The sequence below is a fragment of the Bombina bombina genome, chromosome 7 (genome assembly GCF_027579735.1).
Source record: "Bombina bombina isolate aBomBom1 chromosome 7, aBomBom1.pri, whole genome shotgun sequence".
Lineage (NCBI taxonomy): Eukaryota > Metazoa > Chordata > Amphibia > Anura > Bombinatoridae > Bombina > Bombina bombina.
The window spans coordinates 237,192,770-237,209,090 of NC_069505.1; the positions used below are offsets into that span (position 1 = coordinate 237,192,770).

Consider the following 16,321-nt stretch of genomic DNA (forward strand, 5'->3'; position numbering starts at 1 on the left):
TGTACTAAATACTTTTTAGAAGCAGAAATATCGTCATAACATGAGGAACAGAGCTGTAACGGCGGTTCCACCGGAACCTCCGCACAGTATACACAGTTAGTAGTTTTAGATAAGGAAGCAGTATCCTCCAACATATCAGAGTCCTCCATAGCTTGCGCCTTTATAAAGGACTTGATTATAGATTAAATGGCACCTTTATATCCCAATGGCTGGGGTACTCACCACCTCCTATGACCCGGACTACAAGAAACAGCTTTTGTCTCCTCCAAACACAGGTCGAGAAAGAGGAAGTTACTGAGGCCACACCCGGTAACATGGAGTGCCATGCAGGACCGAACCTGCACTGAGAGAGACGTGCCAAAAAGCCCGCCTCAATCTCCCTCTAACTGTTCCACATTGACAGAGCCTCCTCTCACACAAGTGCAGTAAAAAACACATTAAACATTATTATGTATATTAAAATCCCCAGTTCCATAACTCCCTTCCGAGGGTAGTACCCTAGATTCTATACAGATAAAAAAAGAGTTGCACTGTGACCCTGTCTTCTTGCATTATCACCTATATATATATATATAATGAAACAATCTTACCAGAATCAACTCCGTGGAACAGGAACACAGCCCTTCAAGTGTGACAGGTTAGTATCGTCGCTCCTGACATGGACTTGAGAGAAGAAAAGCAGGCAGCGAAACTCGTCAACTCTGACTGCTTAAGGAACTGTTAATATGAGTCGGGATGGTTTCGCAGAAGAACTCCCCCTTTATCTCTGGACTCTAACTTTCACCCATGCTCTCACTGAGAGGCTGACAGGACTACTTAAAACTCCAGTCCCATCTCAAAAAGTACTACCCTCCATAAGAGACTATTCCGTAATTTTCTGACACTCCTCTGCCATCCTCCTGTGACAAAAGGCAAAGAATGACTGGGGGATGAGGGGAGTGGGGGAGGTATTTAAGCCTTTGGCTGGGGTGTCTTTGCCTCCTCCTGGTGGCCAGGTTCGTAATTCCCACAAGTGATGAATGAAGCTGTGGGCTCTCCTCCCCTTTAGATGGAAATAGCCTTTTTTTGGCTTGTCCGGCTCAGAGTCCGTTGCTCTGTCAATATATTCTAAAAAAAGTGGGCTAAACCTCGTTGGGCCTACGAAGCAGCATTTGCGGCTTCATATATCTTAGTGATAATCAAGTGTGCACTCACATTTTATAAAAAAAAAAATTTTTTTTTTTTTATAATTTTCAATCATTGGTGATACATAGCGTATACATGAATTTTAACTTCAGTATCCCTTTAAACAAGTGAGACATTTCAGTGGTATAAAACAAGCACTCACCTGGCTGAGATGCCACAAGCAGTACACTATTTGGACAATGGGAGGCAACCGCTGGAATAAGCCCACGTAACATGTCCACGTTGCTTTGGAGGACACCAATGTAAGACTGATCATTGCTCCAGGCATTTACCGTAATAACAACAACCTTTGAGCCAGCGATGGATGAGATTTCTGAAAAACGTGCAAATTCTGGGTGTAAGGAGTGTTTTACATATAAACCATAGGTTATGATTAAAGTGACAATAAATTAAAAATTAGACTTAAAGGGACAGATTACTCATACTGCATCAATTTCAAGTGATTTATCATATAACTGTAAAAAGCTGACCAGAAAATATCACCTGAGCATCTCTATGTAAAAAGGGAATATATTTTACCTCACAATTTCTTCAGCTCACCAGAGTAAGTGCTCTGTGAACAGTTAGAGCTGCTGTTGAGCTGCTAGTTGAAAAACAAAACAAAAAACCCAATAGCCAATCATCATCGACAGTGCAGAGGTCATGCTTTGGTTTGCTGTGATCTCATGAGATTTCACAGTAACTTCTTAAACTGAATAGGAAAATAACAAAACTGTGCCCGCACGTGCCAGATGCATGAGATTACCTTTCCAACGGTGGGTCTGTAGCTGCCTAGATGCCTGAAATACAGGCTTCTAAGTAGGCTTCTAAGCAGCATGCCCCCTGCTCCTGTACTTAACATTGTGAGTTTTAAATAAAGTTGCATAGTGACGTCATCACATCATTGCGCGTGACGTCACCGCGCATAACGTGAAGCCCTCGTCGCCGGGGTAGGAGCGGGTGGGAGCCCCCAGATCTCCCTCAAGGCGGGAGAGTGCTAGTGATGGCTCAGAGCTGTCGTTTGCACTCAAGGGGTTAAACTAATTCTCTGTCATATACAAAGTGTGTAACCCATTAATCCGTTGCATAAGACGCCAGAACAGCTAGAATAAAAGTATTGTATGGATTTACCACTGCTAACTTCCACATTCGGGACGCAGAAGATATTGAGGTCCATGGCGCCCGTGCCTTTATTTCCGCTCTCGCTGATATCAAGAAGGAGGGTCTTATCAGCTACACCCTGTTATAAATATCAAGTCCAGATTTAGGAAAGGGCTGAGACAATATATAATTACAGATGGTGCTGTATCCTGTATTGTTATCATAACCAAATCTGACACAACACGTACCAGTAAAATATACTAAACTCATTAACTGCACACACACGTACAAATAAAATATACTAAACTCATTAACTGCACACACACACGTACCAGTAAAATACACTAAACTCATTAACTGCACACACATTTACCAGTAAAATATACTAAACTCATTAATTGCACACACACACGTACCACAAAATACACTAAACTCATTAACTGCACACACACACACACGTACCAGTAAAATACACTAAACTCATTAACTGCTCACACACGTACCATAAAATACACTAAACTCATTAAATGCACACACACACACGTACCAGTAAAATATACTAAACTCATTAACTGCACACACTCGTACCAGTAAAATATACTAAACCCATTAACTGCACACACACGTACCAGTAAAATACACTAAACCCATTAACTGCACACACACACGTACCAGTAAAATACACTAAACTCATTAACTGCACACACACACGTACCAGTAAAATATACTAAACTCATTAACTGCACACACACGTACCAGTAAAATATACTAAACTCATTAACTGCACACACACGTACCAGTAAAATATACTAAACCCCTTAACTGCACACACACACGTACCAGTAAAATATACTAAACTCATTAACTGCACACACGTACCAATAAAATATACTAAACTCATTAACTGCACACACACGTACCAGTAAAATATACTAAACTCATTAACTGCACACACACGTACCAGTAAAATACACTAAACTCATTAACTGCACACACTCGTACCAGTAAACTATACTAAACTCATTAACTGCACACACACGTACCAGTAAAATATACTAAACTCATTAACTGCACACACACGTACCAGTAAAATATACTAAACTCATTAACTGCACACACACACACCAGTAAAATACACTAAACTCATTAACTGCATACACACGTACCAGTAAAATATACTAAACCCATTAACTGCACACACACGTACCAGTAAAATACACTAAACCCATTAACTGCACACACACATGTACCAGTAAAATATACTAAACTCATTAATTGCACACACACACGTACCAGTAGAATATACTAAACTCATTAACTGCACACACACACACGTACCAGTGAAATATACTAAACTCATTAGCTGCACACACACATACCAGTAAACTATACTAAACTCATTAACTGCACACACACGTACCAGTGAAATATACTAAACTCATTAACTGCACACACACGTACCAGTAAACTATACTAAACTCATTAACTGCACACACACGTACCAGTAAAATACACTAAACTCATTAACTGCACACACACGTACCAGTAAAATATACTAAACTCATTAACTGCACACACACGTACCAGTAAAATACACTAAACTCATTAACTGCACACACACGTACCAGTAAAATATACTAAACTCATTAACTGCACACACACGTACCAGTAAAATACACTAAACTCATTAACTGCACACACACACATACCAGTAAATTACACTAAACTCATTAACTGCACACACTGCACACACAAGTACCAGTAAAATACACTAAACTCATTAACTGCACACATGTACCAGTAAAATACACAAAACTCATTAACTGCACACACACGTACCAGTAAATTACACTAAACTCATTAACTGCACACACACGTACCAGTAAAATACACTAAACTCATTAACTGCACACACGTACCAGTAAAATACACTAAATTCATTAACTGCACACACACGTACCAGTAAATTACACTAAACTCATTAACTGCACACACGTACCAGTAAAATACACTAAACTCATTAACTGCACACACACGTACCAGTAAATTACACTAAACTCATTAACTGCACACACGTACCAGTAAAATACACTAAACTCATTAACTGCACACACACACGTACCAGTAAAATATACTAAACTCATTGCATATCATATTTTGGAGCATGGTACAAAGTAATGCTGGGAACTTACTTTTGCAGATATTGCCAATAAACAAGCTATAGCCAAGTCTCCCCCTCCAATGACTGTAACTTTGCCTCTGCTTTTCGTGGTCAAATCAACACTAGATACACCTAAAAACACAAAAAATCAATAGTTAAAGGAGATATTAAATGGGACACATTATTGGAATCTGGGGCATTTTATTCCATGTAAGTATAAATATTTTTCTACTACGTAGGAAATATAGTACATATATTTCTATAGAGGCTAAATAAATATAAAGACCATAACATGTGAAAACAAAACCGTAGAAGATAATTCATACTTTAATCAGAATATAGGATAGCCTTATGCTTATCCCAGGCATTAATTAGTATGTAGGATAGCCTTATGCTTATCTCAGGCATTAATTAGTATGTAGGAAAGCCTTATGCTTATCCCAGGCATTAATTTGTATGTAGGATAGCCTTATGCTTATCCCAGGCATTAATTAGTATGTAGGATAGCCTTATGCTTATCCCAGGCATTAATTAGTATGTAGGATAGCCTTATGCTTATCCCAGGCATTAATTAGCACGTAGTATAGCCTTATGCTTACCACAGGCATTAATTAGTATGTAGGATAGCCTTATGCTTATCCCAGGCATTAATTAGCACGTAGTATAGCCTTATGCTTACCACAGGCATTAATTAGTATGTAGGATAGCCTTATGCTTATCCCAGGCATTAATTAGTATGTAGGATAGCCTTATGCTTATCCCAGGCATTAATTAGCACGTAGTATAGCCTTATGCTTACCACAGGCATTAATTAGTATGTAGGATAGCCTTATGCTTATCCCAGGCATTAATTAGCACGTAGGATAGCCTTATGCTTACCCCAGGCATTAATTAGTACGTAGGATAGCCTTATGCTTACCCCAGGCATTAATTAGTACGTAGGATAGACTTATGCTTATCCCAGGCTTTAATAAGTATGTAGGGTAACCGCATGCTTATCCCAGGCATTAATTAGTATGTAGGATAGCCTTATGCTTATCCCAGGCATTAATTAGTATGTAGGATAGCCTTATGCTTATCCCAGGCATTAATTAGTATGTAGGATAGCCTTATGCTTATCCCAGGCATTAATTAGTATGTAGGATAGCCTTATGCTTATCCCAGGCATTAATTAGTATGTAGGATAGCCTTATGCTTATCCCAGGCATTAATTAGCACGTAGTATAGCCTTATGCTTACCACAGGCATTAATTAGTATGTATGATAGCCTTATGCTTACCCCAGTCATTAATTAGTACGTAGGATAGCCTTATGCTTACCCCAGGCATTAATTAGTACGTAGGATAGACTTATGCTTATCCCAGGCTTTAATAAGTATGTAGGGTAACTGCATGCTTATCCCAGGCATTAATTAGTATGTAGGATAGCCTTATGCTTATCCCAGTCATTAATTAGTATGTAGGATAGACGTATGCTTATCCCAGGCATTAATTAGTATGTAGGATAGTCTTATGCTTATCCCAGGCATTAATTAGTATGCAGGATAGCCTTATGCTTATCCCATGCATTAATTAGTATGTAGGATAGCCTTATGCGTATCCCAGACATTATTTAGTATGTAGGATAGCCTTATGCTTATCCCAGGCATTAATATGTAGGATAGCCTTATGCTTATCCCAGGCATTAATTAATATGTATGATAGCCTTATGCTTATCTGAGGCAGTAATTAGTATGTAGGATAGCCTTATCCTCATCCCAGGCATTAATATGTAGGATAGCCTTATGCTTATCCCAGGCATTAATATGTAGGATAGCCTTATGCTTATCTGAGGCAGTAATTAGTATGTAGGATAGCCTTATGCTTATCCTAGGCATTCATATGTAGGATAGACTTATGCTTATCCCAGGCATTAATATGTAGGTTAGCCTTATGCTTATCCCAGGCATTAATATGTAGGATAGCCTTATGCTTATCCCAGGCATTAATATGTAGGATAGCCTGATGCTTATCTGAGGCAGTAATTAGTATGTAGGATAGACATGCTTATCCCAGGCATTAATATGTAGGATAGCCTTATGCTTATCTGAGGCTGTAATTAGTATGTAGGATAGCCTTATGCTTATCCCAGGCATTAATTAGCACATAGGATCGTCTGATGCATATCTCAGGCATTAATTAGTACGTAGGATAGTCTTATGCTTATCTCAGGCAGTAATTAATAGGTAGGGTAGTATGTATCACGACCATAGAAGTCAATGGAGTGACAAAAGTGGAAAAAACACCCTACTTGCGCTAACCTGACATGAAAATGGAAATTTATGCTTACCTGATAAATTTATTTCTTTTACGATATGACGAGTCCACATATTTCATCCTTACTTATGGGATATCGCCTCCTGGTCAGCAGGAGGAGGCAAAGAGCACCACAGCAGAGCTGTATATATAGCTCCTCCCTTCCCTCCCACTCCAATCATTCGACCAAAGTTAGGAAGAGAAAGGAAAAGCTAAGGTGCAGAGGTGACTGAAGTCTAACAAAAATAAAGACCTGTCTTAGAAAATGACAGGGTGGGCCGTGGACTCGTCATATTGTAAAAGAAATAAATTTATCAGGTAAGCATAAATTTCCTTTTCTTTTACAAGATATGACGAGTCCACGGATTTTATCCTTACTTATGGGATACAATACCAAAGCTATAGGACACGGATGAAAGGGAGGGACAAGACAGGAACCTAAACGTAAAGCACCATTGCTTGAAGAACCTTTCTCCCAAAAGCAGCCTCAGACGAGGCAAAAGTATCAAATTTGTAAAATTTGGAAAAAGTGTGAAGAGACGACCAAGTTGCAGCCTTGCAAATCTGTTCAACAAAAGCATCATTTTAAATGCCCATGAGGAGGCCACAGTCCTAGTAGAATGAGCCGTAATTCTTTCAGGAGGCTGCTATCCAGCAGTCTCATATGCAAAACGTATGATACTCTTCAGCCAAAAAGAAAGAGAGGTAGCCGTAGCTTTCTGGCTCCTACGTTTTCCAGAAAAAACAACAAATAATGAAGATGATTGACGAAATTCTTTAGTCGCCTGCAAGTAAAACTTCAGGGTACGGACCACGTCCAAATTATGTAACAGACGCTCCTTCTTAGAAGAAGGATTAGGACACAATGAAGGAACAATAATTTCCTGATTAATATTTTTGTTGGAAATAACCTTAGGAAGAAAACCAGGTTTGGTACGTAACACTACCTTATCGGAATGAAAAATAAGGTAAGGAGAATCACATTGTAATGCTGAAAGCTCAGAAACTCTGAGAGCAGAAGAAATAGCAACCAAAAACAAAACTTTCCAAGATAATAACTTAATATCTATGGAATGCATAGGTTCAAACGGAACCCCTTGAAGAACCTTAAGAACTAAATTCAAACTCCAAGGAGGAGCAATAGGTCTAAACACGGCCTGATTCTAGTCAGAGCCTGACAAAAAGATTGAAAATACGGAATATCTGCTAGATGTTTGTGAAGCAAAATAGATAAAGCAGAAATCTGCCCCTTTAAGGAACTTGCTGATAACCCTTTCTCCAAACCTTCTTGGAGAAAAGATAAAATCCTAGGAATCCTAATCTTACTCCATGAGTAGCCCTTGGATTCGCACCAATAAAGATATTTATGCCATATCTTATGGTAAATCTTTCTAGTAACAGGCTTACTTGCCTGGATCAAGGTATCAATGACCGAATCAGAGAACCCTCGCTTAGATAAAATCAAGCGTTCAATCTCCAAGCAGTCAGCTGCAGAGAAACTAGATTCGGGTGATGGAAGGGTCCCTGAATGAGAAGGTCCTGCCTCAATGGAAGCTTCCACGGCGGCTGAGAGGACATGTCCACCAGATCGGCATACCAAGTCCTGAGAGGCCACGCAGGATCGATGAGAATCACCGAAGCCCTCTCCTGTTTGATCCGTGCAATCACCCAGGGAAGGAGAGCAAACGGTGGAAACACATAAGCTAGGTTGAACTGCCAAGGCATCTATCAGTTCGGCCTGAGGATCCCTGGACCTGGATCCGTATCTCGGGAGCTTGGCATTCTGACGAGATGCCATCAGATCCAGCTCCGGTCTGCCCCACCTGAGAGTCAGGGTGGCAAAGACCTCCGGATGGAGTTCCCATTCCCCCGGAAGAAACGTCTGTCTGCTCAAAAAATCAGCCTCCTGGGATGTAGATTGCTGACAGATAACAAGAGTGAGACTCCGCCCACCAAATTATCTTGGATACTTCTGTCATCGCTAAGGAACTCCTTGTTCCTCCCTGATGATTGATGTAAGCCACAGTCATGATTTCTTTCAAATCAGGCACGAATAGGGTCTTTCCCTTGAAAGGAATAGCCAAAAGCTTGGATTTAGAGGACACATACGCAGACCAAGATTTCAACCATAGGGCTCTCTGTGCTAAGATGGAGAATCCTGAACTCTTAGCCGCCAATTTGGTGATATGAAAGGCGGCATCCGTAATAATAGAAGTAGCCAGCTTAAGGGCATTAATTCTATCTTGTATTTCCACCAAAGAAGTCTCCGTCCTAAGAGACTCTTCTAGAGCTTCAAACCAAAAGGCAGACTGTTACAATGCAGGCCGCTGGTTGCAATAAAAACCCTTGATGAACATAGAGCTTTTTGAGAAGACCCTCCAACTTCTTATCCATAGGGTCTTTGAAAGCACAACTGTCCTCGATAGGAATAATCGTACGCTTCGCTAGGGTAGAGATAGCTCCCTCCACCTTAGGGACCGTCTGCCAAGAGTCCCGAACAGTGTCAGCTATAGGGTACATTTTTTTAAAAATAGGGGAAGGAGAGAACAGGATACCCGGTCTTTCCCATTCCCATGCAAAAATGTCCGAAATTCTCTTAGGAACCGGAAAAACATCGGAATAAGAAGGAACCTCTAAGTATTTGTCCATCTTACAAAATTTCTCTGGTGGGACCACAATAGAGTCACAGTCGTCCAGAGTCACCAAAACCTCTCGCAGCAACAGACGGAGGTGTTCAAGTTTAAATCTGAAAGACATGACGTCCAAATCTGTCTGGGGCACTGCACTTCCTCAATCAGACAGTTCCCCCTCAGACAGTGTCTCCCTACCCTCCAATTCAGAGCCCTGGGAGGGTACATCGGAGATAGCCATCAAAGCTTCAGAAGTCTCAGGGACCACAGGGGATTCTGTCCTGCTGCGTTTGCCTTGTAACCCCGGCAACTTAGATAAAACTTCTGTAAGAGTGGATGACATAACTGCAGCCATATCCTGCAGAGTGAATGAAGTGGACGCAGTTGAAGAACATGGCGTCACTTGGACGGGCGTTAAAGGTTGTGACGCTTGGGGAGAAAGATGCGGCATACCCTGAGTCTCATCAGGCTGAGAAACATCCTTAGATGTACTTGCATTAAAGAAAATTTGTTCTTTGAATTGTAAAGCCCTTTCAGTACATGAAGGACAAAAAGTAACAGGGGGTTCCACATTGGCATTCAAACATAATGAACATGTGACACTTTCCAAATCCATATCTCAAACCAGAATGAATATGGTACTATTAATATAAATGACAAAAGCACAGTCTGAAGTAGAGTAAATCAGTGCACCTCGCCACAGCTCCGCTGCGGCGCCTACCTGCCCCCTCGACACAGTGACACAACACAGTCAAATACCCGGACGCTCAAGACCGCCTGCTTTAAGTACTGTAACCATGCGGTCTCGACAAGTGTCCGGGAAACTTGTCCTCTGCAGCTCAGCCAGAAGAAAGAGCGCGGCTTCAAGACGCATCCGGTCTGAAGCGTGTAAAGTCAGCCCCGCCCCTCGTGGGCGGCAATCAGAAAGAAGGCCTCTAACCAAGTAAAAAATGGCCGCAAATTAAAATCAATAAGTAACTGTAATCCTGAAACTACTCAGTACTGCTCACAGCAGTCAAACTGTTACAAAACACGCTAACACATTACGGTCATTCGACCGAAGTTAAGCCGCTTTTTTCAGCAATCCCCAGCGTCAAACAACAGCCCTGATTAAAATAATGTCATTGTAGGAGCCGAATGAACCTAGTTAGCCCCACTACGTGACACTGACAGTTAGCATTTCACATTGTCCCTTGAAATACCCTGTACCACCAAATGAAATCAGGTTTAAGCTGATAGGCAACTCCTACAGCCCCCTTCTGAGTTAAGATTGTCCCAGAATAAAATAGCTGTACATACCTGAAAGCTGAACGAACAGCATGATCAGTCCCACATTCAAGAGGTTCTGCGGTTCCTTCCTGTAAAGCAGTGGAGACATACCGGGTTACAATATGCCAAGACCATCATCTGAAGGGCAGCACACATCATGGGAGGCACAGAGAAAATAGGATTCCTCCAGTTCCCATTGCTTTGAAGCCACCAGATGCTTCACTTTTTAGTAACTGAAGAGACTGATCTGGTCTAGGCTACACCCTAACACAAAGTAGCACACTTAGGAACTATACAAAAAATAATAAACTCTTGATTGAAGAATCAAAACTAACACCTCACTTTACCTCTTCGTATCACTAACACAGGCAAAGAGAATGACTGGAGTGGGAGGGAAGGGAGGAGCTATATATACAGCTCTGCTGTGGTGCTCTTTGCCTCCTCCTGCTGACCAGGAGGCGATATCCCATAAGAAAGGATGAAATCCGTGGACTCGTCATATCTTGTAAAAGAAAAGTATATTAATATAACTGAAATAAGGAGCAGTCTGCAGAAGATTAGATACAAGGTAATCACAGAGGTAAAAAGTATATTAATATAACTGAGATTAGGGAGAAGTCTGCAGAGGTTTAGATACAGGGTAATCACAGAGGTAAAAAGTATATTAATATAGCTGAGATAAGGAGCAGTCTGCAGAGGCTTAGATACAAGGTAATCACAGAGGTAAAAAGTATATTAATATAACTGAGATAAGGGGGCAGCATGCAGAGGCTTAGATACAAGGTAATCACAGAGGTAAAAAGTATATTAATATAACTGAGATAAGGAGCAGTCTGCAGAGGGTTAGATACAGGGTTATCACAGAGGTAAAAAGTATATTAACATAACTGAGATAAGGGGGCAGTCTGCAGAGGCTTAGATACAAGGTAATCACAGAGGTAAAAAGTATATTAATATAACTGAGATAAGGGGGCAGCATGCAGAGGCTTAGATACAAGGTAATCACAGAGGTAAAAAGTATATTAATATAACTGAGATAAGGAGCAGTCTGCAGAGGCTTAGATACAAGGTAATCACAGAGATAAAAAGTATATTAATATAACTGAGATAAGGAGCAGTCTGCAGAGGCTTAGATACAAGGTAATCACAGAGGTAAAAAGTATATTAATATAACTGAGATAAGGAGCAGTCTGCAGAGGGTTAGATACAGGGTTATCACAGAGGTAAAAAGTATATTAACATAACTGAGATAAGGGGGCAGTCTGCAGAGGCTTAGATACAAGGTAATCACAGAGGTAAAAAGTATATTAATATAACTGAGATAAGGGGGCAGCATGCAGAGGCTTAGATACAAGGTAATCACAGAGGTAAAAAGTATATTAATATAACTGAGATAAGGAGCAGTCTGCAGAGGCTTAGATACAAGGTAATCACAGAGGTAAAAAGTATATTAATATAACTGAGATAAGGAGCAGTCTGCAGAGGCTTAGATACAAGGTAATCACAGAGGTAAAAAGTATATTAATATAACTGAGATAAGGAGCAGTCTGCAGAGGGTTAGATACAGGGTTATCACAGAGGTAAAAAGTATATTAACATAACTGAGATAAGGGGGCAGTCTGCAGAGGCTTAGATACAAGGTAATCACAGAGGTAAAAAGTATATTAATATAACTGAGATAAGGGGGCAGTCTGCAGAGGCTTAGATACAGGTTAATCACAGAGGTAAAAAGTATATTAATATAACTAAGATAAGAGGAAGTCTGCAGAGGGTTAGATACAAGGTAATCACAGAGGTAAAATGTATATTAATATAACTGAGATAAGGAGCAGTCTGCAGAGACATAGATACAAGGTAATCACAGAGGTAAAAAGTATATTTATATAACTGTGTTCGATATGCAAAGCTGGGGAATGGGTAATAAAGGGATTCTGTATCTTTGTAAACAACAAAAATTTGGGTGTTGACTGTCCCTTTAAAAATATACGTTCATGATGATTATTCAGTACATGCTATTAAAAAAAACTTTTAAATGTACTTATTTCATCTCCTTTATTTATACTTAGCTGTTTTCCATGAGAGCATACTGAGGTAGGCTCAGCGGGTGTGCTCATGTCTTGTGCACTCGGCATACCAAGTCCTGAGAGGCCACGCAGAATCGATGAGAATCACCGAAGCCCTCTCCTGTTTGATCCGTGCAATCACCCAGGGAAGGAGAGCAAACGGTGGAAACACATAAGCTAGGTTGAACTGCCAAGGCATCTATCAGTTCGGCCTGAGGATCCCTGGACCTGGATCCGTATCTCGGGAGCTTGGCATTCTGACGAGATGCCATCAGATCCAGCTCCGGTCTGCCCTACCTGAGAATCAGGGTGGCAAAGACCTCCGGATGGAGTTCCCATTCCCCCGGATGAAACGTCTGTCTGCTCAAAAAATCAGCCTCCTGGGATGTAGATTGCTGACAGATAACAAGAGTGAGACTCCGCCCACCGAATTATCTTGGATACTTCTGTCATCGCTAAGGAACTCCTTGTTCCTCCCTGATGATTGATGTAAGCCACAGTCGTGATTTCTTTCAAATCAGGCCCGAATAGGGTCTTTCCCTTGAAAGGAATAGCCAAAAGCTTGGATTTAGAGGACACATACGCAGACCAAGATTTCAACCATAGGGCTCTCTGTGCTAAGATGGAGAATCCTGAACTCTTAGCCGCCAATTTGGTGATATGAAAGGCGGCATCCGTAATAATAGAAGTAGCCAGCTTAAGGGCATTAATTCCATCTTGTATTTCCACCAAAGAAGTCTCCGTCCTAAGAGACTCTTCTAGAGCTTCAAACCAAAAGGCAGACTGTTACAATGCAGGCCGCTGGTTGCAATAAAAACCCTTGATGAGCATAGAGCTTTTTGAGAAGACCCTCCAACTTCTTATCCATAGGGTCTTTGAAAGCACAACTGTCCTCGATAGGAATAGTCGTACGCTTCGCTAGGGTAGAGATAGCTCCCTCCACCTTAGGGACCGTCTGCCAAGAGTCCCGAACAGTGTCAGCTATAGGGTACAGTGGATGACATAACTGCAACCATATCCTGCAGAGTGAATGAAGTGGACGCAGTTGAAGAACATGGCGTCACTTGGGCGTGCGTTAAAGGTTGTGACGCTTGGGGAGAAAGATGCGGCATACCCTGAGTCTCATTAGGCTGAGAAACATCCTTAGATGTACTTGCATTAAAGAAAATTTGTTCTTTGAATTGTAAAGCCCTTTCAGTACATGAAGGACAAAAAGTAACAGGGGGTTCCACATTGGCATTCAAACATAATGAACATGTGACACTTTCCAAATCCATATCTCAAACCAGAATGAATATGGTACTATTAATATAAATGACAAAAGCACAGTCTGTCTATGCAAACGTTTATCTTTTCTTTTGTATAACCAAAACAGAGAAAAATTGAAACATTTTATGTTTAAAAACTAAGGCAGCTATAAGCTTGTTTGACTTATAATGCGCTTATAATCGCTGCTATAAATACTGCTATGCTTTGCTTAGAAGCGTTCTGTGTCTTAAAATACTTTTAAATATATTGCCAAAAGAAGTAGAGTAAATCAGTGCACCTCGCCACAGCTCCGCTGCGGCGCCTACCTGCCCCCTCAACACAGTGACACAACACAGTCAAATACCCGGACGCTCAAGACCGCCTGCTTTAAGTACTGTAACCATGCGGTCTCGACAAGCGTCTGGGAAACTTGTCCTCTGCAGCTCAGCCAGAAGAAAGAGCGCGGCTTCAAGACGCATCCGGTCTGAAGCGTGCAAAGTCAGCCCCACCCCTCGTGGGCGGCAATCAGAAAGAAGGCCTCTAACCAAGTAAAAAATGGCCGCAAATTAAAATCAATAAGTAACTGTAATCCTGAAACTACTCAGTACTGCTCACAGCAGTCAAACTGTTACAAAACACGCTAACACATTACGGTCATTCGACCGAAGTTAAGCCGCTTTTTTCAGCAATCCCCAGCGTCAAACAACAGCCCTGATTAAAAACATAATTTATGCTTACCTGATAAATTCCTTTCTTCTGTAGTGTGATCAGTCCACGGGTCATCATTACTTCTGGGATATTACTCCTCCCCAACAGGAAGTGCAAGAGGATTCACCCAGCAGAGCTGCATATAGCTCCTCCCCTCTACGTCACTCCCAGTCATTCGACCAAGGACCAACGAGAAAGGAAAAGCCAAGGGTGAAGTGGTGACTGGAGTATAAATTAAAAAATATTTACCTGCCTTAAAAACAGGGCGGGCCGTGGACTGATCACACTACAGAAGAAAGGAATTTATCAGGTAAGCATAAATTATGTTTTCTTCTGTTAAGTGTGATCAGTCCACGGGTCATCATTACTTCTGGGATACCAATACCAAAGCAAAAGTACACGGATGACGGGAGGGATAGGCAGGCTCTTTATACAGAAGGAACCACTGCCTGAAGAACCTTTCTCCCAAAAATAGCCTCCGATGAAGCAAAAGTGTCAAATTTGTAAAATTTGGAAAAAGTATGAAGCGAAGACCAAGTTGCAGCCTTGCAAATCTGTTCAACAGAGGCCTCATTCTTGAAGGCCCAAGTGGAGGCCACAGCTCTAGTAGAATGAGCTGTAATTCTTTCAGGAGGCTGCTGTCCAGCAGTCTCATAAGCTAAACGAATTATGCTACGAAGCCAAAAAGAAAGAGAGGTAGCGGAAGCTTTTTGACCTCTCCTCTGCCCAGAGTAAATGACAAACAGAGAAGACGTTTGTTGAAATTCCTTAGTTGCATGTAAGTAAAATTTTAGAGCACGGACTACATCCAGGTTGTGCAGTAGACGTTCCTTCTTTGAAGAAGGATTTGGGCATAAAGAAGGAACAACAATCTCTTGATTGATATTCCTGTTAGTAACTACCTTAGGTAAGAACCCAGGTTTAGTACGCAGGACTACCTTATCCGAATGAAAAATCAAATAAGGAGAATCACAATGTAAGGCTGATAATTCAGAGACTCTTCGAGCCGAGGAAATAGCCATTAAAAATAGAACTTTCCAAGATAACAACTTTATATCAATGGAATGAAGGGGTTCAAACGGAACGCCCTGTAAAACATTAAGAACAAGGTTTAAACTCCATGGTGGAGCAACAGTTTTAAACACAGGCTTAATCCTGGTCAAAGCCTGACAAAAAGCCTGGACGTCAGGAACTAGTGACAGACGTTTGTGTAACAGAATGGACAGAGCTGAGATCTGTCCCTTTAATGAACTAGCAGATAAACCCTTTTCTAAACCTTCTTGTAGAAAAGACAATATCCTAGGAATCCTAACCTTACTCCAAGAGTAACCTTTGGATTCACACCAATATAGGTATTTACGCCATATCTTATGGTAAATCTTTCTGGTAACAGGTTTCCTAGCCTGTATTAAGGTATCAATAACTGACTCAGAAAACCCACGTCTTGATAAAATCAAGCGTTCAATTTCCAAGCAGTCAGCTTCAGAGAAGTTAGATTTTGATGTTTGAAGGGACCCTGTATCAGAAGGTCCTGCTTCAGAGGTAGAGACCAAGGTGGACAGGATGACATGTCCACCAGGTCTGCATACCAAGTCCTGCGTGGCCACGCAGGTGCTATTAGAATCACTGATGCTCTCTCTTGTTTGATTCTGGCAATCAATCGAGGAAGCAACGGGAAGGGTG

At 41.2% G+C, this 16,321-nt stretch overlaps 1 protein-coding gene across 2 annotated transcripts in view; it reads right to left on the reverse strand.

The window, feature by feature from the left end:
• Nucleotides 1-16,321, reverse strand: part of UEVLD (UEV and lactate/malate dehyrogenase domains) — a gene marked incomplete at its 5' end in the record, with an annotated part of 160,996 nt that overhangs the window by 123,829 nt on the left and 20,846 nt on the right. For both annotated transcript variants that reach the window (XM_053720668.1, XM_053720667.1), the window contains 3 exon segments: nucleotides 1,328-1,498; nucleotides 2,296-2,404; nucleotides 4,458-4,558. In XM_053720668.1, the coding sequence (XP_053576643.1) occupies nucleotides 1,328-1,498; nucleotides 2,296-2,404; nucleotides 4,458-4,558 (381 nt within the window).